Source organism: Sardina pilchardus, chromosome 6 (assembly GCF_963854185.1).
Source record: "Sardina pilchardus chromosome 6, fSarPil1.1, whole genome shotgun sequence".
Taxonomy (NCBI): domain Eukaryota; kingdom Metazoa; phylum Chordata; class Actinopteri; order Clupeiformes; family Clupeidae; genus Sardina; species Sardina pilchardus.
The window spans coordinates 6,343,554-6,368,723 of NC_084999.1; the positions used below are offsets into that span (position 1 = coordinate 6,343,554).

Consider the following 25,170-nt stretch of genomic DNA (forward strand, 5'->3'; position numbering starts at 1 on the left):
GTTCACTTACTCCAGTTCTTATAATACCTCCACCAGGTTTGTTTTAGGTGTTATAACATGGGGGAAACCACACGTGGATGAAGATTAAAGGACTTACAGTAGAGTATACTGACTGTACACTGAAGTGCAGTCAGGACAATTGTGATGGTGACAGATAAAGCTGCCGTGTAAATCAGTGTAATGTGCTATAATCCAAACAAAAGACAAAAGTGATGCATTCTGGGGAGGAGAACGCAGAACCCCAGTCAGGTAGCCCCTGGGTAGCACCTTTTACTTGTGAAGAGGAGGAGAACGCAGAACCCCAGTCAGGTAGCCCCTGGGTAGCACCTTTTACTTGTGAAGAGGAGGAGAATGCAGAACCCCAGTCAGGTAGCCCCTGGGTAGCACCTTTTACTTGTGAAGAGGAGGAGACGCGCTCACACTATCGCCTTCTGATGAATCCAAGTCTTTAACTGGGTGCTGCCTGAATCCCACGTGTAAAACATAAATGAATGAAAGAAGCGAAGGACAGCACTCTTCAGATTTTCTTTGTTTATTCGCCTACGATCGTTTCGGGCAGAGCCCTTCTTCAGCGTGTAATGGCGATTGCACCCACAGGTGGTAGGTGGGCCTGCTGTCCTTAGCTTCTTTCATAGCACCTTTTACTGCCATGCCCATAAATAAGTACAGTATGTCTATGTTTGTTGGGATCACAGAGAGATGTGTAGAGATCTTTGTACCTTGTCTGAACTGTTTTGCAGTGGATGGCATTCCATTCCATTCCATTTGGCTGACGCTTTTTAACCAAAGCAACTCATTCCAGTTTCTTTCTTATAGTAAAATACTAATTTTGTCTTTATCAACTCCACACACATAAGGATGCACACAGAGAATGGGGATTTTAGAGGGCTCTTGTTTTATTGGTAGTTATTCTGACTTGACATTACAGATAACCCGTGCTAAACTGCATGGTAAAACCTGCCTTGAGCTCAGGTGAATCAACAGGTGTCGTGGATCAGGGCTTTAGAAACTCGGTGGAGGCACCTCCTTACGCGACCATGGAGGAGGAGGAGGATGAGGACACCACCTTTCCATCCACCAGCTCCTCCGTCACTGTCACCACTCTGGTACGTGTGGTGGCCACGGGCGCTACTACCACTGCTGATACTGCTGCCGCTGCGGAGGCCGATGCCGAATATGATGCCGACAATGATGACGACAACGCTGAAGAAGACGATATAGTCCTGGCAGAGAGAAGAGAGACAGCGGTCAACATGAGTTGAGTTTAATGAACTCTAATTCAATTCAAGCGTGGTGGGCTATACTTACGAGTACGAAGAGGCGGCGTACGCGTCTCCGTCGAGCAGTCTTCTGTACTCGGCGATCTCCAGCTCCAGTCTGGTCTTGATGTCGAGCAGGATGGCGTACTCGTAGCCCTGGCGCTCAAGGCTTCCGCGGAGGGCGGCGAGCTGTTCCTCCAGGCTGCTCACCTGTACCTGGAAGCCGGCCAGCATGCTAGCGTAGCGGGTCTGTGTCTCTGCCAGGGTCACTTCCATGGACGCTTTCTAAGACACACACAAACAGGAGAAAACTAGTCATGAAAGCGTCGTTACATCCCACATTATACCATTGTCGCTAATAATAATGACCGTTAATGTTGCAATCCCATTGATACAGGATAGCTTAATGTAATACTAGCCTACTATGAATAGTTATTGACTACAGCTAATAGAGTACACCACCGGACATGGTTTAAGTGTGCACCCACCATGCTGCTGATGCCTTGCAGCTCGATCTGAAGTGCCTGCACTGTGCTCTTGAGGGTTGTGACTTCTGAGGTGGACGTCTGGAGAACAGCTGTGCTTGTGAGGACTTCTTTGCTGAGTGCTTCCGTCTGCAGACATGGAAAAGAAACGCAAACATGTTATAGTTGCTTGAGTTGCCTCCTAAATGTAGCCTGCTTTTGTTGTCGTTAATTTGTTATAGCAAGTCTATTTTCGAGTATGTCTGAAAACTGTTGATTTAGATAACAAAATTAACAATATTGGGATAACGTTCATTTACCTGGATGCCATACATACAGTTATTAATATTACATCATGTATATTAATAAATATTAATAACAAAGTAGAAGCCACTGACAAAGACGTTATTTCCTTACATGTATCTACTCTGTTTTGTAACTCTTAAAGTGGTTTCTGTTGGAATCCCATTTTGGTCCATGCTATGCAGGTGTTCTCCTACTCACCTTGGCCTGGAACCACACCTCCAGCTCCTTTCTGTTCTTGACGGCCACAGCCTCGTAGTGTTCACGGACGCCGGCCAGGACTGCCATGAGGTCATCCTGAGGAGCAGCGTCCACCTCCACGTTTACTGTTTGGCCAACGTGTGCACGAAGAGCCACGAGTTCCTGAGGAAAACATCATGAGGAGGAGGGTGAAGATGATGACGACCAAGGTGATTATATTAAACTTCATACATGCAGTACATACGCTCCTTTTCACGCAACTGAGTAGGAATAAGTTGTAGCCTATCAAAGCCTATCAAAATTGTACATATGAACGAGGGAAGGCGAAGCAACAAACCTCCTGGTGGGTCTTTCTCAAGAAGGCGATCTCATCCTGAATGGAAGTGAACTGCAGGGAGAGGTCAGATTTGGAGAGGGTGAGGTCATCCAGGACCTTCTTGAGTCCAGCGATGTCAGCCTCAACGGAGAGACGCATGGCCTGCTCTGCCTCAAATCTGAAATATTTTAAAAAAGAAAACAACACATTAAAATGAAGTGGTAAAAATAAACAGGACAAAAAACGCAAGCTGTGATGGAATGGATGAATGTGTACTGTTTATGCATCTGGTCACATATTCATACCCTCCAGTAGAGGGTGACTGTGACCTTAAGTCACACATGTGTTTTCTGTCTTGTGCTATGCTGTGCTGTGCTGTGCTGTGCTGCTGACTTAAAACTCACTTGACTCTGTAGTCATCAGCTGCCAGTGTGGCGTTGTCAATGGCCAGCACAGCTCCTCCTCTGAAACCGATGATCGCCGTAATCTAAAAGTAAAAATGAAAGGGAGAAAAATCAAGATTAGAAACAGATAAAGCTACATGTTGTGGCCCTACATACAACCACGTGAGCTAACTGTAGAAATTCACCACATCCATGCATCATGGAACACGTGTGTTTTACACGTGTTTAAAGCTAAAATTACCTTTAACTGGGACTGGACATCCCAACACTCACCTTTGCCTGGAGGTCATTGATGATGGCCATGAAGCCAGAGAAGTCATGCACAGCTGGTCCGATCTTAGCGTCCAGGAACTGTCTGATCTTCAGCTCCAGCTCGGCGTTGGCCTTCTCCAGGGAATGCACCTTGGACAGGTAGGCCGCCAGACGTCCGTTCAGGTCCTGCATGGTGAATTTCTCGCTGCCAGCTGCACCACCAGCGATCAGACTGAAGCCACCGCCGCCGCCGCCGCCACCACCAGCAGCGAACCCGAACCCTGCACCCCCACCGAACCCTGCCCCAACGCCGAAACCTGCACCGGCGCTGGAGATGCGAACTCCAGATCCTCCTGCTCCACCGTAGACACTGCCGGCCCGCATGACGCTCAAGCGAGCTCCACCTCCGGACAGCGAGAGCCCAGATGACATACCCCCTGCGATGGATGATCCAGAGGACATGGAGACGCGGCTGGAGAAGGTGGTTGCCATTGTGAGTGGAGGCTACTGAAGCTTCTCAGAGCAGCTCAGGAGTGGTGAGAGACCAGACACGCGGCTCTTTTATACAGAAAAGCTTAATCCGTTGAGTGCACTCGCATGACTTCCGAAATATTCCAGCCATTCAGCTGCAGGTGTTCCTGTATTCCTTCTGGCAGTTTTTAAAGTTCACTTTGTATTAGCGACAGTGTTCTCTAAAGTAGACCCAGAGGCGCTGCTAGAACACACACACACACACACACACACACACACACACACACACACACATACACACACACACACACACACACACACACAACCCCTTCAATTATAATATAACTGGTGAATTTTGTGGAACTAATTGATAATTTACCCTTAAATTAGGTATTAATTACATTGTTTATCATATGCATATATTACTATACAGCACAAACCTACACAGGTTATCGAATTCAACTAATCTTTTTTCCTGACACAGTTTAAGCAAGTCTTGGGATTTTGATCTCATCTCATAGACTCAATAGAGAAGCTTCTGAGCACCTGTAGCAATGTTGAATAATGTAAAGGTGACACCCGTTGAACTCACCTCAGCTTGGCCTTTGCTGAGGGTAGACAAATTGAAATCTCATGAACCTTATCTTATAAAAAAAAGTTCGCTTCATATTAGCGACAGTGTTCTCTAAAGTAGACCTAGAGGTGCTGCTAGAAACACACACTCACACACACACACACACACAAAGACACACAGACACACACACAGACACACACACAAACACACACACACACACACACACACACACACACACACACACACACACACACACACACACACACACACACACACACACACACACACCTTCTGGTGAATTTTGGAACAAATTGAAAATATATTGTTTATAGCATAGCATATTAGGCCTACAGCACAAACCTACACAGGTTATCGAATTCAACTAATATTTTTTCCTGATACAGTTTTAAGCAAGTCTTGGGAGTTTGATCTCATCTCATAGACTCAATAGAGCACCTGTAGCAACTCTGAATAATGTAGAGTGACACCTGTTAAACTCACCTCAGTATGACATTTGCTGAGGGTAGACAAATTCAAATCTCATAAACCTTATCTTATATTAAAAAAAAGCAACACTGTCATTTTGTGTCGCCTCTAGTCTGTAGACAAGGTAGGGGTAGCTCACTGTACTAACATGTAGCCTACACTTAATCCATAAAGTGCACTCACATGTCTTGCAGGGGTTCTGGTATTACCGATGGTAAAGTTCACTTCAGATTAGCGACAGAGTTCACTAAAGTACCCAATTTAGGCATTTTTATGACAGAAAATAATTCTGTAAATAGAAATGCTGCGGGAGTCTGGGGGCAAAATGTGAAAAAATCACCCCTTTGGCGATAACTTCTGGTGAATTTTGTGGAACTAATTTACAAATTGACACTTAAAATATATTGCATTGCAAACATTGATTCACAAAGCAAGGCAAAACTTAGTTATTGCAAGGGAATGCAAAAACATTGTGAGGGTATGCGAAGCTATTCACCGTATGTTATAACATGTAAATAGAAAAAAATATGGTGCTATCATATATTATATTATATGTTATATCATATTTAAAAGGAACTAAACCAAGATCATCCTCAATCATTCACTGCTTCTCTTTTAAGTTATTACAAGCTAACCTCCTATCTTCTTGAAATAGGCTCAATTGTGTTTTATGCCCCCAACGGCACCTTCCAGGCAGCACAGCCTAAAAGGCACTATCTTTACCCTATTCCTAACACTAACCCCCTCAACCCTCCTCCTACCCCTAAACTGAGGGGAGTAGTGCCTTGAAGGCAGCGCTGCCTGGAAGGCACCATTGAGGGAAATAGACCGTTTTTTACTGCTTAATTGATAAAAGCTGTAGATGTAGTTTATAGTGCGTAGATTACTCAGTCCCCACTGAAACATGGCCCCTAAATAAATTATCCAATTAGTTTGGGCTGTGCTGCTTTAATGTGCAACATGTATGTTTGGTACATTCCGAACACACTCGAGATAAGTCAGATGAATTCAAGAGATTTAGACAGAAAGTTATGAAATAATGAAATAGAAAAAGACAAAGAAAGGATTCAAAACAAATATGTTTATTCTTTTTAGGCAAAAGTGAAAAGGCAGTAGACATGACACTGTAGCTGAAAGCACATAACACATTTTTACTGAGGAAGTTTGACTGACTTTACTTTTACTTTAACTTTTTTTGATTTTGAAGCGATTCACATAGTGGTTCAACAAACATACAGTGGACTCTGACTTTAGATTACTTCTTCAGATTGATAATTTGAAGCAGCAAATGCAAACACATTCGCAAAACTGAGCCGAAAAGAGGAAGTAAAAGAATGAGCGTTAGCATCTGCATGTTTCGAAACAGGTTGTGTGTGTGTGTGTGTGTGTTTGTGTGTGTGTGTGTGTGTGTGTGTGTGTGTGGACTCCCGCAGCTAGTTGCACTGACTCTTGTCCAGCGTGGCGACGGTGGGGTCCTTCCTGCTCTCGTGCTGGACCTGGCAGCTGAAGGTCTTGGCCGCCTCCCAGTCAGCCGGCTGGAGCCACAGAGTGCTGCTCATGCCGTAGGTCTTGTCAGACGCACGCACCGACTGACTGTCCTTTTTGTCCCCTTTGCCCCCCTGTCCGTCCACCAACCAGTTCACCGTCACTTGGTCAGGGTAGAACTTGCTGACCACACAAACCAGTGAGGCAGGAACGCCGGGAGAGGCATCATCCCTTTGGGTCGGGCGAAGGATCTTGACTTCGGGAGACGAGACCTCACGACCTACAAAATATTGGATAAAAAAAATGATGAATTATTAGCAAGCTTTATGTTTCTTGGTGTTTCAAAGCAGCGCTACCTGGAAGGCACTAGGGTTAGGCATGGGTTAAGGTTAGGGTTAGGATTAGCTGCCTTTAAGTCGACGGTGGAAGCGCTGTCTGGAAGACGACGTTGGAGGCTCAAAAAACCATCGAGCAATATTTACATGTATTAATTTAGCCATCTATAAAAGCGATTTCTGTAATTAAAGTGTAACTATTAGCTACAGCTTATACAGAAATAAAACTCTGACACTTGAATAAGACTCTGATGTCCTGCGGCTTATACACAATGCGGCTAGTACACAGGAGATTACTGTATTCATTTATCCATCCATATAAAGCGATTCTAATACAGGAACACACACATAATTCACCAACATTTGTGCTTCCTCATAATCAAAGCAATGACCTCTAAATGTTTTATAGCTGTACCACTCAAGCCTTCTACACAGTGCCAAGCTGCTCCAAAGCCGTACTCTCATTGTGTGTCTAAATCTACGGGGTTACAAAAAATTGTTCCTTCAATCAATGTACTGGTGTAAAGCTACGGACAGTGACACACATAGGCCTACAAGAATACTAATTTGAAATGATTTGACAGATGTGATCTTTATCATTTCAAATATGTTGTAGATCGCCAACCACACTGCCAGTTAGAGAAAGAAGATTCCACATCAGACAGTCTAATAATGGCAGTGTGTTTTTAATGAATTGGACTTATATTGTTATTTTTACTTACATTATGATAAGGTTACAGTTCGGTTTTCTATGCTTTTTTTTATGTTTATGATATTTAGCAAAGTTTGTCCAAAGCGACTTAGACTGACATTAATAGACATTATATTAACATTAAAATGAACAGTTTAAAGTACAATCAATTTGCAAATAGCCATAAAAAGGGGATTTTTTTTCTGATACCAGTAAACTACTGTATGCTCAAAATACATATTTCAACCTGATCCAAAATAGAAACATAACCAATACGCTGAAAACATATATTCTATTGTAATTCATTTCAGGTAATTATAGACCTATTATTCATTAACATAGCTTACTTAACTTACTGTACTATGAAGAAAAGGAGAGAAGTGAATCACTTACTTTTGACAATCAGTTTGGTTCCTTGACCAAACATGTACCACAGTGACTCAAGCAGTGGGAGCAGTCGTACAAAAACCTCCACACAGCGTTTCCTTACCCATAACATCTACAGTATGTGCTGCTAACTGATCTAAATAACACTTTACCTACACTCATTAACCAGAAATCAATATGAAGACATCCATAAACACATTCATAATGTCTCATAATGATTATACAAACGTCTATATAACCATTCAAAATATATCTATGACTGCACTCAGAAGATATGATGCCCTTGCAGCTTGAAGTATCACGTGCATAATAAAGCTTTAACAATAACAATAACACAGTTGTATGTCATGACTAATGTAAATCATTATAAGGCTTTGCAAATGCTTTACAAGCCTTTATTATGCTTTATGGATACAATGGGGTCATACCTAAACTAAACCACATGCCATCATAATCAAATATTTGCATTTATAATTGACAAAAAATATTGTTATGGCATGAATTTTCATGTTAATAATCTAATATAGGTAATCGGATTATATCCTGTAACCTGACACTAGCAAACAGATTATTAAACGCAAATTCAAAAACTATTGAGAGTACCTGCACCTTCATGTGCCTTTTCTATGGTGTTGATGTATTTGTCGTGTAGTTTATGATATTAGTGCGTTTATGCCTACCTGCATTTAACGCTGTCTTCTCCTCCACTATGAGAGAGTTTGGAGCGCTATTCTCCACAGTCAAAGGCTTTGTCCCTTCACAAATGACTGCACGATCCCACAAAGCATCACGCAAAATATATAACCACTCTTCGTAAAGGATCACGTGTATCCATTTGAACTGAATGAATAATCCTTATTTTATCACTGGATCAGTGTGGTACAACCAGCCTGTTGTACTCTCCACAGAAATAGGTCCCATCATCTGCATCGACGTTCATCACGGAAAATACCAAATCCTTAGATGATTTAGACCATAATCCATTGTGTCGCGTTCACAAGAGTCAGTTTGCCATTTTGTTTTGAGGCGAGCATGCAGAGGCTCATGCTTGAGCTATAGGTCACTGAAGTGTGGAGTGGAGTGGAGTGGAGGCTTTTGTACGCTGACATTTGAGCGGCACCTCTTCACTGTGAGTGCAGTGATACTCGGCCTCATCCTCTATCTGAACTCTACTGATGGTGAAGGTGTGGTCAGTTCTTGCTCCATGTACCACTTAAAACGACAAAGTACTGGGTGGTTTTATTGAGGCTGTCTGAAGGCTGTATGTGATTCATTCATAAGCAAACTGCCATGATGATGTGATCACTGAAGCATGGAAGTGCTCAGGGGTTTTTGTACGGCGATATTTCACTGTGTGAACGGCACTTGATCACTGTGAACACAGTGGTACTCAGCCTCATCCTCTATCTGAACTCCACTGATGGTGAAGGTGGTCAGAGCCCCATTCAAAGAGCCACTGAACCTCTCAGGGGTGTCTGAAAACTTCCTGTTACTGTAGTAAATTAAAGCTTTTGGCGCTTGTCCAGGTTTAAACTGGTGAAGAGACATGTCAGGTCCAATATCCTGTGAGGCTCTACAGAGGATCTGCACAGTGTCCTGAGGCTGGGCATTGATGACAGCAGGAGACTGATCTACCGTGATAGTGATCCCCACAGAACCTGAATAGACAAGAGAAAACCGTTAGACATACATTATTCCTTATTCTTATTTTTTCTTGATATCAATCTGTGTATGACAGAAATCTTACCTCTAATCCAAAGAGCGATAAGAGAAATCATCTGAAGTGTTGGACTCATTTTGGTGTGTTGTAGTTTTGATGTTTCCACTGCTTGGGTGAGGAAACCTGTTGTGTTGTTTGTCTGGAGGAAGACTGGTTTTAACACAGAAGATGTGAATATACAGTTATGCAAATGAGTGTCAGTGATGCAATATCTCATGCTTGATAGACTCGCTCAATGCTGACTAACTATGAACCTAACACAGTTTCAATTCTTTTTAAAGATTTGGCAGTGTCAAACTAGCAGTACAATTAATTGATTTATATTAATTAATTAATAGACCAGCGCGTCTTCTTTCTTTTTAATGTTTTAGACACATTCACAATGAATATGCAGCTAGATGTGTTACCCATACAATGTTATGTAAACTAAGCCCTGATGAAGACCTCTGTGCTAAATCGAAATATGTTGAATTTTTAATTGAATTAAACCAATTGTTATAGAATGTATTTGCATCCCTTCCTCACTGTCACTGTATTTGGAGAGCCTGGATTAATATCTTTCTCATATTACAACCATTTCTGTTTAAATATACTGTACTGTATACTCCATGTCAAAAATAGACTTTAGATTATTAGGAATGTGTTGAATTTTGGGGCTTTTTTTTTGCAAAAGTTGTGTTGAATAGAGTTGACTGGGTCTACAAACAACAAACAACAATTTGTAATGTTTCTGAGGAATGGAGCTATTTTGAATCCTGAACATGAGACCCAGATACATCTATGGTTAGAGGTGACCCACACTCTTAAGAAGACCATTATCATTATAAAATATAATTATATAATGATATAACTGGAAGTTAGTCCCAGGGCAGGTCTAAATTCTCTTGAATGTGTTTATAGTGTTCAAGAAATGTTGCATGATTGAGAGTACAAACTGCCATGATCAGTGAAGCGAAGAGAGGAACAAGAGGTTTTTGTACGGCGATATTTCACTGTGTGAGCGGGAGCTCTTCACTCTGCTGGCAGTAGTACACGGCCTCATCCTCTATCTGAACGCCGCTGATGGTGAAGGTGGTCAGAGCCCCATTCAAAGAGCCACTGAACCTCTCTGGAACACTTGTGTGTCTCTGTGTACTATCATGAATCATTAGTTTGGGAGCTTGGCCAGGTATAAACTGGAACAGCTCAATATCATCTCCAATATCCTGTGAGGCTCTACACAGGATCTGCACAGTGTCCTGAGGCTGGGCATTGATGACAGCAGGAGACTGATCTACTGTGATGATCCCCACAGAACCTGACAACAGAACAGAATGAAAATCAGACAGCCTGATGGAGCGAAACAGAACCGTGAACCATTCCATACCCAAATGCAGAACACGGTATAACACAATCACAGCATAACGCAAGGTAAAAATACCTATTAAGAAACTTACCTGAGATACACAGCATCACAATAGAGAATATTTGACTGATGTGAATCATGTTGTTTGCTTGACACTGTTGTTCTAAAAAATTTAACTCAATTGTAAATGGTTAATGTGATGGAGTGTGGTAAGCTCTGGCTACAGAGGTGTCTTTATGATGTGGGATTTGAAACCTCATGTAAATGAGGGGCAGTTAACCCTGCGTCTGTGTGTGTGTGTGTGTGTGTGTGTGTGTGTGTTTATTTGATATATGAAGGGTTCAGATGCAAAAGCCTCTAAATCCGTCTGACCACTTTTCTTTTAAATGAGCATTTTGTATCAGGCTCCTATAGGGTTTCGCCTACAAATCAATATTTCAGACCAGGAAGAGAATGGTATTTAGGGAGTTTTTAAGCTTAATTATTGAATTAACTTACACTATATGTGAAGAGCATTCACTCACCATCATTATCTCATTTTTGACAAAAAGTGGATTTAGAGGCTTTTGCATCTGAACTCTTCATATAGACTCTGTAGCACTAATATTGACAGATATAGTGGTAATTCCTGTGCACTGTAGTTTAAACGGTATTCTAATGCTGTAGCCATAGCTGTAGTTTAAACGTTTAAATGTTAAAAAGCTTAGATGTTAATAGCTTAAATATTATTAGCTATATTGCTGTTGTAATAGCTCTGTAGAATTATCAATAGCTTAAATGTTATCCCATTGCTGTCAATCGCATTGGGTAAACGCATCTGCCAAATGAATAAACCCTTACATCAGGGGTCGGCAATTAAGTTTGGCCTCGGGCCAGATATTTTCCGAGCCATTACATAGCGGGCCACAAGTTCACAACCAAAACAATGGCTAATTTAATTAATTAATATCGGAGGAGGTAAAAATGATAGGCGCTCTTGAAATGACAGAGCAGAGACATTCAAGCAGGCTGATGTAGGTTAAATTTGTCGACTGGTCATTGGGGGCGCTATTATATGCCTGTGTCTTTAAAAAATAATAATAAAAAACACCAGAAAAACATTGCCACGCGTTGCTGTTAGCTGTCAAAAAATGGCACAATGAAAAAATCTGAAGAGAAAAGTTAACAGCGAAAACAGGATCTTTAATGATGAATGGACAGAGAACTATGCCTTCATCCTCCCTAATTGTATTAATGCAAAGCCCACATGCCTGATCTGTAACAACTAACGAGGGTTTCTCTGCATGCAAAGAGTACAAGACGGCACCACGAAAGTAAGCATGCTAATTTAAAGGTTGCGTTCCTAAATAACACGCACGCTATTAATGTTTGAAACTCGTGTTTTACTTTTCACAGTTCTATGTGCGTAAATTGCCTGTTTGATGTCAGGCCTGTTTAAAAGAAGTCGTGTTTTAATTATCACCATAAGCCTATGTCCGTTGTTTGAATGACAACATGTGTTTTAGGGACTAGCTTGGAATTTGAGAACCAGCGCTGTCCACTGACTTCATTTTGATTTTGCATGTTGTGCGTTCACGCTGCACCTCGCTGCGTGCTTCACTCGTATTCAGATGAGACAAATATCTAAGCATTTAGATTGATTGAAATTCTTCTGTTCTGGAAAGTTACGTTTCAAAATAAAGAGCATGTTTGAGACTGGCAGTCCGATTTTTAAAAAGTTTTTTTTTTTTTTTCATTCTCTGGTTCAAAAGATCTCACGGGCCAGATGTTTTTCGCTTGCGGGCCGCATCTGGCCCGCGGGCCGCCTATTGCCGACCACTGCCTTACATAAACCCTCTCCTCAGTAATGGATTGTTTAAGACTGACAACAGTATCAACCACCCTCATTACATATTAAAAATTCTGTGATCAATGCCAATATTTGTAAATGATACAACAATTCTTTGCTGTATTTTGCTTCAAATGATTAGTAGGCCTACCGGTATTCTAATTATGTAATTTTGTTGGACAATTTTGTCGTTAAGTTTTATAAAATACAACTGAATAGTGTTTAGGTGCTACAAGCTGGTTAGTTCTGTCCTCCCCTGCAAATGCATCCTGATTGTGTGCACTTCCATAGTTATATACAGTATGTGTAATGTGTTAGTTATGTTACATTCATATGCATATATGTGATAAATAAATGTGTTGCAAATATGGTGTAGTTGATGATGGTGGTATAGAATACGCTGCATCAGTCTCATCTGTAAATCTCTATACACTCCCTCTTACCCCCTGCTGACATCCTGTGTTAATATCGTTGTTATTAATTATGGTTATTGTGCTTTTACACACACTTTTATTTGAACTGAAAGATAATTGCTCTACTAACTGTCTTGGCTTAGTATATGATGCTGATAACAAAATAAATCAGCAATTCAATAAGAACATTTATGTCATGATATATTTTATTATATAACATTTTATATTAGTCATTTATGATTGAAAAATAAATTAAATATGTTGTGCATGTATATGTTAACAGATGCATATTTCCAACTCCAGACTCCAGACTCGTTGTCTCTGGTGAGATTTCCATAGATATCCATAAATAGTGTTGCACATTTGAACAGCTTAAGGAAGTTGGTGAAGCGTGACATGTAGGGGAGGTTTTTGTACGGCGGTATTTCACTGTGTGAACGGTAACTCTTCACTGTGACCACAGTGATACTCCGCCTCGTCCTCTATCTGGACGCCACTGATGGTGAAGGTGTGGTCAGCTCCTGACCATGTACCACTGAAACGACTCGGGGTGCCAGAGAACCTGATATTTCCATTATAGATCATGAGTTTGGGGGACTGACCAGACTTTAACTGGTACAGCTCCATGTCACTGTCAATTACTCTAGAGGCTTTGCAGAGAATCTTCACAGTGTCCTGAGGCTGGGCATTGATGACAGCAGGAGACTGATCTACTGTGATGATCCCAACTGATCCTAGACAATCAGAAATAGTGGGACATATATTTAATAATTCCTATTATTTTTAGAATAATAATATATGTATGGCAGAAATCTTACCTCCAATCCAAAGAGCGATAAGAGAAATCATCTGAAGTGTTGGACTCATTTTGGTGTGCTGTAGTTTTGATGTTTCCACTGCTTGGATGAGGAAAGCTGTTGTGTTGTTTGTCTGGAGGAAGACTGGTTTTAACACAGAAGATGTGAATATACAGTTATGCAAATGAGTGTCAGTGATGCAATATCTCATGCTTGATAGACTCGCTCAATGCTGACTAACTATGAACCTAACACAGTTTCAATTCTCTTAGAGTAGAATTCAGCAACAGATCATGTCGGGGAAGATGGTTGGTCCTTTGCATCTTCTAACACTGACTTCATGACCAATATCTAAATGGAGCTCCATGATGGCCTAACCAGATAGATAGATGATAGATAGATAGATACTTTATTGATCCCCAAGGGGAAATTCAAGAACCATAACCAGTGGAGTGCAAACAGCTAGATGTGCTACCCATACAACTATACAGTAAATATTGTGTGTAAACTAAGCCCTGATGAGGACCTCTGCATTAGATTGAAACATGTTGGCTTTTTAATATCTCTTTGATATCTCTCCTTTTGTTTTATTTGTTTTATTTTATGTTTTTTAACTAAATGTGTGTTTCTTTTTTTTTTTACTTACTCTCTGCATTTTTGCACTTTACTGTGAAGCACTTTGGTGCGGCTCAGCTGTCTGTAAATCGTGCTATATAAATAAACTTGACTTTGACTTTGACTTTAATGTAGCCAGCTAAAATAAAAGCTTTTAAAAATGTATTTGTATCCCTACCTCGCTGTCACTGTATTTGGAGAGCCTGGATTAATATATTTCTTATATTACAACCATATGTCTGTTTAAATATACTGTACTCCATGTGAAAAAACAGACTTTAGATTATTATTTTTATTATGAATGTGTTGATTTTGGGGGGGGTTTAATTCTTGTGTTTGTAGTACTTGTCAATCAAACAAAAGTAACACTGATCCAAAGTTGTGTTGAATGGAGTTGGGCAAAAAAATCATATCTGAGGAATGGAGCTATTTTGAATCCTAGACATGAGAAAGTACCCAGATACTATCTGTCAATGTTTAGAGGTGACCCATACTCTTAAGGAGGCATTATCACTTTAACCTACAGTATAGTGCCTACCAGAAAGGAACATTTGAAAATGTGAAAATGTATCAGCCAACAGCAGATTTAACCTACAATATAGTGCCTATATAGCTGGAAGTTAGTCCCAGTGCAGATCTGAATTGTCTTGAATGCATTTAAAGTGATCAAGAAATGTTGCATGATTGAGAGAGCACAAACTGCCATGATCAGTGAAGCTGAGAGAGGAACAGGAGGTTTTTGTACGGCGATATTTCACTGTGTGTACGGATACTCATAACCCTGCTGGCAGTGGTACACAGCCTCATCCTCTATCTGGACACCACTGATGGTGAAGGTGGTCAGAGCCCCATTCCTGATACCGCTGAACCGCTGTGGCGCGTCTGAAAATCTTGTGTCACTGTAGTAAATGAGACTTTTTGGTGCTTGTCCAGGTTTAAACTGGTAAAGAGACATGTAACGTCCGATATCCTGTGACGCTCGGCACAGGATCTGCACAGAGTCCTGAGGCTTGGCTTTGATGACAGCAGGAGACTGACCTACTGTGATGATCGCCACAGAACCTAAAACAGAACGCAGGGATTACAGACTTACTTACGGGCACCTGTGAGAAACAGAACTATGAACAGCACACACACACACACACACACACACACAGTGTAAAAGATACAAACATATACTAAAAAGATGCTATGAAATTTACCTGAGATGCAAAGGATCAAAGAGGACAATATTTGAAATATATAGATCATCTTTATACGAGTGTCAAATTGCTAGGAAAAAAGGTTAACTTGTCGTTAAGGTAGGAGCAAGGATGATCAAGTCTTGTCATCTTTGGACACAACAGAGAGAGCAGCTTTTATGATGTGAGGAAAGCGAAACTCCATGTAAAGGAGTGACAGCTACATCTGGTCTGTTGGAGGTGCTGGTTGGACCAGCCTCCATGTTCATGCCCCCAAGTTCAAGTTCAAGATCAAGTTCAATTTCAAGTTTATTGTCATGTACTCATATAAAGAATTTATAAGTAATGACATTCTTTGTGCTCAAGTGTCCATTCACCTACAGAAATAAATAAATACTATATAAAAGAGGGATTGGGTAGCACCAAGGGACAACCAGGAGCAACAGGAGCAAGGAAAAACTCCCTTGTAGAAAGAAACCTTGGGCAGATCCACGGCTCAAGGGGCCAACCCAACTGCCTGGGGTCGGGCTAGTAGAGGGAGCATGTAAGTGTGTGTGTGTGTGTGTGTGTGTGTGTGTGTGTGTTTAGCACTGTACCTGCCTGGCAGCTGTTGGCTGCAATAACTCGAGTTTTTTTTTTTTGGAACTGACAGTTCTTGCTGGTCTCAAGAAAGAAAGATGTGAAAAAATCCCAGGAATTCTCCTTTAAGCTTTGTAGAGGATGCCAGCGTTACTCAGGATGTGTGGGTATGTGGCATTCTCTGAAGGAGAGCGTGCTGTGTGTGTGTGTGCGTGTCTGTGCCAACATGTCGTGAGCTGGTGACGCCATAGCTGCTGCAGGCCTCTGATTCTGGGAAACGACCAGCAGGAGACAGATGATATAATAATAATGATAGCCAAGGGAGTCTGCTTGTAGTTCCTATCATTCATGTGCCTTATTGTGGCCCAGAACCCAAGATACAAAGTCAGACCACCTCTGCCAGCGACTGTATGCAGGTCCAGCACGTGCACAGATGGACAAGTTTGTTGAGTGTTAGGCTGACTCAGGATCCTGCATGTAAGTGTCGGGAAGCAAATGAGACTGGACTAGCACACACCAAGCCAACAGTCGGATGTTTGAAGACGTTGGGTCGATTGATGAGCATTTGTGGCCCAAATTAGTCTGGTGTGTGCAGCACTGCAGCTCAAGCAACTTGTTTGCTGCTGATTCAACAAGATAACCAGCCAGACTTGAGAGTGTCTGAGTGAGGTGAGCCCTCGCCCTTATGCTAACCCTCTCCTCAGCATTAGCTGCCTTAAGATTGACAGTGGGGTCAACCACCAACATTTCATACAAAACTTCTGTGGTCAATGCCAACATTTGTGACAGTTATTCTGTTTACTTTTTTGATGAAGTTTTATGAATGCAAATGCATTTTGTTTTGACTGTGCTATAAGCTGATGAGGTGTGTGCATTCTGAATACTTGCACATCCATAGTTTTATGTATAATGTGTTAATTATGTTGGATTCATATAGATATGCGTTATAATGAAATGTGTAGAATATAATTAATAATAAATTATTTTACAACAATAATAAAAAAACATAATGATATAGTATGTGTGGAGTGGGTATGTGTGTTTGTGCGTATGTGTGTGCAGGTTCATATTAAGACTGAGGTGATCACTGAAGCATGACAGTACTCAGGGGTTTTTGTACGGCGATATTTCACTGTGTGAACGGGAACTCTTCACTCTGCTGGCAGTAGTACACGGCCTCATCCTCTATCTGGACGCCACTGATGGTGAAGGTGTGGTCAGTCCCAGAGTAGGAGCCACTGAAACGACTCGGGGTGCCAGAATATGTGTATTCACTACTGTAAATGAGGAGTTTGGGTGGTTGCCCTGGTTTGAGTTGAAACAGCTCCATATCTCGGTTAATGACTTGAGAAGCTTTACACATAATCTTCACAGTGTCCTGAGGCTGGGCATTGATGACAGCAGGAGACTGATCTACTGTGATGATCCCCACAGAACCTGACAACAGAACAGAATGCGTTACATCACAAATCTGACAGAACTATGATTAAACACATGCGTCATTCTAACCAGACCACAGCATAACATGACAACATATTGGCGAATTCACTTACCTGGGATGCACAGGATCACAACTGAGAATATCACAAATATGTGGGTCATGTTAAATGAGTGTACGCTCGTTAACGTCAAATTGTACTTGTTGCGATGATGACGAGCAGTGATCTCTAGGTTGTGAGAGTAGCTTATAATGATGTGAGAACTGAAACTTTATGTAAATGACTGACAGTTTTGCCCTGTGTGTGCCTGTGTGTGCATGTGTGTGCGTGTGTGTGTGTGTGTGTGTGTGTGTGTGTGTGTGTGTGTGTGTGGAGGAGTGCTCAGGGGTTTTTATACGGTGGGTGGTTGCCCTGGTTTGAGTTGAGACAGCTCTATATCATAGTCAATTACTGCAAAACTTTACACATAATCTTCTCAGTGTCCTCATTGAACAGCAGAAGACTGACCCCCTGGGATGATACCCACAGAACTCGAGTAAAGGAATAAGACAAATGGTTACAAATGAAGGGGAAGACGCCTCTCTTAACCTTGCTGAGACAGAACTTAAACTTGCCTGTTATCCAGAGGGTTAAAAGAGTTATATGGTCTTGTGTGCTGGGCCCATGATGATGGCTGTAGCTCATTCAGCTCTGTCATTATAACATAGGAGATCTGTCTGTTGTTAAGCAAACCTACAATTTCTCTGCCCATGCAGCACCTTAAAAGTTACAAAAAAACAACACTTTTTCAGTGTTTTTGTGCATGGTTATGGGTGCCTATGAGTCTATCAATGCAAAAACACTAAATTATCAAACCAGTTGTTTGTTTATGGCCTGGTCTGGACAACTTGATTCAGTGAGACAAGAACACTGTGTGATATTTAAGAAATTCAGTTGAATATGCTGAGTGGTGATTGCGTTTGTGCAGACATGTCAGTATCTCCTGTCATTGCTTGATCTGTTGCTTTTGCACTTGTTTGCACTTGCCCAGTCACCATATAATGGGCTCATTTTCAACACATTTTCTTGTGTCTTTTTTGTTTGTATTGTTTTTTCCTTGTTATGTAAAGTGACCTTGGGTTTGAGAAAGGTGCTATACTGTATATATATATAAAACATATCATTATAATTTTTATATTACATTCACTTATCGGATCGACACGTAATACGATTTAATATCACAAAAATAATGGCAGCATAATGGATAATAATGAATAATATTCACAAATAATGGGTGCGCAGGTGTAAGTAATTAATTCAACAAACATAAGTCAATTTGTTGTGAAGAACTAGAAGCAGCTGTCTGGGGTTTGTACATTCATTCAATGTACAAACTGTCATGATCAGTGAGGCTGAAAGAGGAGCAGGAGGTTTTTGTACGGCGATATTTCACTGTGTGACTGGCCACTCTTCACTGTGAGCGCAGTGGTACTCAGCCTCATCCTCTATCTGGACGCCACTGATGGTGAAGGTGGTCAGAGCCCCATTCAAAGAGCCACTGAACCTCTCAGGGGTGCCAGACATTCTAGTGGTACTGTCATGGATGAGGTGTTTGGGTGGTTGTCCAGGTTTAAACTGGTACAGCTCCATGTCATCATCAATGGCTTGTGAGGCTCGACAAAGGATCTGCACAGAGTCCTGAGGCTGGGCATTGATGACAGCAGGAGACTGATCTACTGTGATGATCCCCACAGAACCTGGTAATGTTACAGAATAGATTTGAGGAATCCGATCTTCTCAGTTTTTGTCATGCTAATATAAGTACAAAATCATCAATGCAGCGATATAAGTTTAAACTCACCTCTGATCCAAAGACTTAGGATAGATACCACTTGATATGAGAGATGCATTTTGTATACCATGCTCCTGCAAATTAAAGTTGCTTTGTTTTCAAGGCAAGGGCAGCTGTACTGTGTGTATGTACAGTAGGCTAGAGGGCGACTGTTTTAAAGGAATCCCAGGAGCCAGTATTCAAATGAGAGCAGCAAGAACACCTCTGGAACTATGGTTTCATTTTAACTTTTGTTTCATATCAAAGTGCATGGAAGAAAATGAGTCAGGTTTTTCTTCCACAAAATGTGTTTCACAATTTATTACAAATGTTTATTGAAACATGTTTTAAAATCAAAAGGTCCTTCGGCATCTAGCCTTTCGAGGGATACATTTCCAATAAAAGGAACTGTTCGGAATAAAGTTCTAAAAATGTTATATGAGAATATGAGAGAAATATGCATTATTTTGATAAACCAGCTATTATCGGTATCAAAAGGTAGCACACCGCTAGCACATCTGGGAGTGGTAGGTGCCTTTGCTGATTATATTCCTGAGCATCAGACATGATGAAGTATCTGAACATCTTCATTATGAGGATGGAGCATTCTTTTGTTTTCATTGCCTCCAAGCAGAGGACCATTCCCACAGATATGGTTATTGTGTTATATTATGGGATGTGCTGGTGCAGCAGTTAGGATTAGAGTACAGTAAGATACTATATGTCTCCTGCATGAATTACACTTTTGATTGAAGCTTTGAAGCTCAATACAACCTAATCATCCTAAATATGACAAGCATTGATGGAGCAATTGCTTTTTTAACGTTATATAAGATTTTTAGAAATGGCCACTCTGCCTAAAACATAGCCAACCCAGAAAATGGTCAACCACACTATAGGGACTCTATAGGCAGCTGCTTGAATGAATGATTTTACAAAGTGCATCAGTTTTTTATTGCTATGTTGGGCATATGTATATTATGCAAAGTCAGAAAATAAAATGTGAATAAAATATATGGTGTGATGTGGTATGTAGGATCATAAGAAGCACCAGACTGAAGTGATCACTGAAGCATGGAAGTGCTCAGGGGTTTTTGTACGGCGGTATTTCACTGTGTGAACGGCCGCTCCTCACTGTGAGCACAGTGGTACTCAGCCTCATCCTCTATCTGAACTCCACTGATGGTGAAGGTGGTCAGAGCCCCATTCCTGATACCACTGAACCGGGGTGGGGTGTGTGAAAGTTGAGTCACACTTTAGTAAATTAAAGTTTTTGGCACTTGTCCAGGTTTAAACTGGTGAAGAGACATGTCATTTCCAATATCCTGTGAGGCTCTACAGAGAATCTTCACAGTGTCCTGAGGCTGGGCATTGATGACAGCAGGAGACTGATCTACTGTGATGATCCCCACTGAACCTGGTATATAATGTTACACAATTGAAATATTTGAGAAATTGAACTTTCTCAGTTTTTGACATGCTTATAGAAGTAAAACAAAAACAAAACAAAAACAATAATCACTGTGACTTCATATGCTGAAACTCACCTCTAATCCAAAGACTTAGGATAGATAACACCTGATATGAGAGATGCATTTTGTATACCATGCTCCTGATAAACTGAAGTTGCTTTGTTTCCTAGGCAAGGGCAGCTGTACTTTGTATGTAGGCTGAGGGCGACGGTTTTAAAGGAAACACATGGGCCAGTATTCAAATGAGGGCAGCAAGAACACCTCTGACATAGGTTTCATTTTAAGTGCATGGAAGAAAGTGAGTCAGGTTTTTCTTCCACAAAATGCATGTTTCACAATTTATCAGAAATGTTTATTGAAACATGTTTCAAAGATCAAAGGTCCTTCGGCATCTATCCTTTCGAGGGATACATTTCCAATAAAAGGAACTTTTTGGAATGAAGTTCTAAAAATGTTGTATGAGAATATGAGAGAAACATGCAACATTTTGATAGCTCGGCTATTATTGGTATCAAAATGTAGCACACAGCTAGCACATCTGGGAGTGGTAGGTGCCTTTTGCTGATTATATTCCTGAGCATCAGACATGATGAAGTATCTAAACATCTTCATTATGAGGATGGAGCATTCTTTTGTTTTCATTGCCTCCAAGCAGAGGACCATTCCCACAGAGATGGCTATTGTGTTATATTATGGGATGTGCTGGTGCAGCAGTTAGGATTAGAGTACAGTAAGATACTATATGTCTCGTTGGATAAAAGTGTCTGTTAATACCTGTTAACATCTTGTTGATTCATTCCTCTCCAAACCTCATCCACTGATGACTGTTAATTTGATTTATATGGCCCACATGTTTTACTGATACCTGTACTCTAATTAACGCACAAGTTACAGTTTTTCTCAGTCGCTTCGGTGAATTTCTCAGATCAGAATTTGAATTCTTAAAGCTGCGTGTTTAAACTCCATATCATCTTATCAATTCGGCACCTCATAAAAGCAATTTCTCCTCATCTCCTACAGTACAACAGTGAATGATTTAGCGTGCAACTGATTATGTTCAAATGTCTGCTGTTTTATACATTTTAATTGCTTCTGTCATTCTGTTGGTAAAAATGCACTTGGTCAAACTTCATGTTTTGTAGTTGACCCATAGCACAGAATGAGTTCATAATTCAGGATAACCTGCATGAATTACACTTTTGATTGAAGCTTTGAAGCTCAATACAACCTAATCATCCTAAATATGACAAACATTGATGGAGCAAATGCTTTTTGAACGTTATATAAGATTTTTAGAAATGGCCACTCTGCCTAAAACATAGCCAACCCAGAAAATGGTCAACCACACTATAGGGACTCTATAGGCAGCTGCTTGAATGAATGATTTTACAAAGTGCATCAGTTTTTTATTGCTATGTTGGGCGTATGTTGCCTGTGTTATGCAAAGTCAGAAAATAAAATGGGAATAAAATATCTGGTGTGATGTGGTATGTGGGATCATAAGAAGCACCAGACTGAAGTGATCACTGAAGCGCTGTGGGGTATGTGAAAACTTATACACACTGTAGTACATTAAAGCTTTTGGCGCTTGTTCAGGTTTGAACTGGTGAAGAGACATGTGCTCTCCAATATTCTGGGACGCTCGGCACAGGATCTGCACAGAGTCCTGAGGCTGGGCATTGATGACAGCAGGAGACTGACCTACTGTGATGATGATCCCCACAGAACCTGGTATATAAATGTTACACAATTATGAGATTTGAGAAATTGAACCTTCTCCGTTTTTGACATGCTTATAGAGGTAAAACAAAAACAAAACAAAAACAATAATCAATGCAACATCATACATGCTGAAACTCACCTCTAATCCAAAGACTTAGGATAGATAACACCTGATATGAGAGATGCATTTTGTATACCATGCTCCTGACAAATTAGAGTTGCTTTGTTTTCTAGGCAAGGGCAGCTGTATTGTGTGTATGTAGGCTAGAGGGCGACTGTTTTAAAAGAAACACATGAGCCAGTATTCAAATGAGGGCAGCAAGGACACCTCTGGAACTAAGTTTCATTTTAACTTGTGTTTCATATCAAAGTGCAAGAAAGTGAGTCAGGTTTGTCTTCCACATGTTTCACAATTTATTAGAAATGTGTATTAAACATGTTTCAAAGATCAAAGGTCATTTGACCTTTGGTCTTTTGGCAGATTAAGTTTCAAAATATGGAATTTCTTTGAATAAAATCCTTAAAATGTTATATGAGAATATGAGAGAAATATGCATCATTTTGATAAACCAGCTATTATTATGTAACACACACCAGAGCCAGTAGGTGCCTTTTCCTTATTATATTCCTGTGCAACAGACATATTCTTTTGCATTAGTTTGTTTAAAAAAAAAAAAAAAAAAGAATGCCTCTAAGCAGAGGACCATTTCCAAAGAGTTTTGAACTAATTGTTTGGAGGACTATGTGCAAACTATGATGATTCGAGAAATGTGCTAAAGCGACTGAAAAAAACTGTCAAATAACTGTAATGTTAAGTTTGGAACCCTTGCCTTAAAGATGAACAAGCACATCTTGAATTAGAGTAAATTAAATAAATAGGCTAAAGCATAATGTTAAATATTCTAAATTGATGATGTAATGTTCAAAAATTAAAGGATAAACATAAAGCCCTCTGCATACATGGACATTCTATGATTTCATGTTAGTATGGATTAGTGCTCATGTGTGAGATTGATCAAATGCTCTTTTTCCGTTGTGATTTGAATGTTGCAGTTCTGTTCTCACAGAAACGTAGGCTGCACCTCTGAGATTTCCAGTCACTCCTCTGCTGGGCTGAGCTGAGCTGAGCAGCTGCTGTCTCTGTCCATGCAAATCAAGACAAGCTCCCCCGAGGCCTCTCACATCCCCCCCCAGGCCTCAGAGGAGCCGTGTGGCTGCTGCAGGTGTCTGAAACTCCCACGCCACGGCTGAGTGGCTTTACTATGAGATGCTGCCATGACAGTTAGACTGTATAGAGCAGCGACTCTCTGGAGTCTATATATATATCCCCCAATTTGATCAGTTTTTGTATAACTGTAGTCTGTGAATCTTAATTAAAAAAAACAAATTTCATGACATTCACTTTACCCTCGTATCATTATTGTTGATGTCTTCAAGAATATAAACATATGTGCCACTTTTGCATATGTTTTTAGTTAGATGAAAAATGTAAAAATGTAACGTTGTAGCAGACTATGTCAAAGTGTCCTGGACATCTGAGTGTTAAAACAGTTCTTAAGTGTGAGGCGGGCTCCACTAGTGGGGAATAGAGACATGACAGGTGGGGGATCATACTCAAAACAAAATAGCCACACACAAATGGCTCATAAAGAGACAGGCAATGTAACATGGATGTGAATGTAATATTTTAACGCCACTGTTTTGCTGGGATGATAGGGTCAGGTCCCCCATCTCCAAAGTTAAAATGTTAGAGAACCAATGGCTTAAAATGACAAAAAAAAAACAAAAGTTGCAGGAGAGCAATGAGGTCTGGGATGGAATAAAGACCATCACTGGCCTGGGGAAGAGTAGCAGCTCTGTGGAGTGAGATCTGGACAGGGCAAACCAGTTAAGCCACTTCTACAACAGGTTTGACTGCCCTGCTCCAGCTTCAATGGACGTGGTCTGTCCACCACCCCCGGACACTGCTCTTGCTTGCTTGACTGCAATTCACACCTCCCCTCTCACTCTCAGTGCAACATGTACCCCGCCAGATGTACCCCTCCCCCACAGGACCAATGGTAACCCCACACAGACACACAGTAGGCTACTGGCTACATTAGCCCACATGCACAACCCCTCCCTCCATACTCTTAAATGGACTGTGTCTAACTCACACCTGACCAATGGCTGATACCTTCATCCTATCAAACTTATCCTTGCACTGCTGCTATAACTCTTATATAAGGTGACCAGATGTCTGAGACCAAATCCAGGGACATAATCCCAAAAATGGGGACATATTCAGTTTGACTATATCAATCTGATTGAAATACAAGTTTTATCTTCAAAAAACGGGGACATGTTTTTTCTGTATTTTCCCGGGGTTAACCAAAAACGGAGACTGTCCCCTCAAACCTGGGACGACTGGTCACCCTACTCTTATATTACTGTGTACTTTTCTCTTTTTTGTCCATATATTTCTAATCTCACTTGACCGATGGTTGATGCCTGTTATCTAATTCATCCTTGCACTGCTGCTATAATTCTTATATTACTATGTTACTTTTCTCTTACGTGTCCATATATGTATTGTATACTATAAATGGTATATTAGGCTACTACTACGTTTCTATCTATCT

The 25,170-nt window shown here is 40.8% G+C and overlaps 1 protein-coding gene and 1 gene segment (V, D, J or C); both read right to left on the reverse strand.

Moving 5' to 3' along the window:
• Positions 1–879: 879 nt before the first annotated feature.
• On the reverse strand, positions 880–3,852 carry LOC134082468 (keratin, type I cytoskeletal 13-like). Its single transcript, XM_062538205.1, has 7 exons — positions 3,221–3,852; positions 2,948–3,030; positions 2,565–2,721; positions 2,228–2,389; positions 1,748–1,873; positions 1,309–1,544; positions 880–1,223 (listed from the first exon to the last, which is right to left on the reverse strand). Exons 1-7 carry the CDS (start codon positions 3,689–3,691, stop codon positions 1,028–1,030), a joined length of 1,431 nt encoding a protein of 476 aa, XP_062394189.1. The 5' UTR covers positions 3,692–3,852; the 3' UTR covers positions 880–1,027.
• Positions 3,853–5,791: 1,939 nt separating this feature from the next.
• On the reverse strand, positions 5,792–17,742 carry LOC134082470 (Ig kappa chain V region Mem5-like). The segment is given in 4 exon segments: positions 5,792–6,495; positions 7,635–7,667; positions 17,244–17,543; positions 17,660–17,742. Coding segments are annotated over 4 exon segments (714 nt in total).
• Between the last annotated feature and the right edge of the window lie 7,428 nt (positions 17,743–25,170).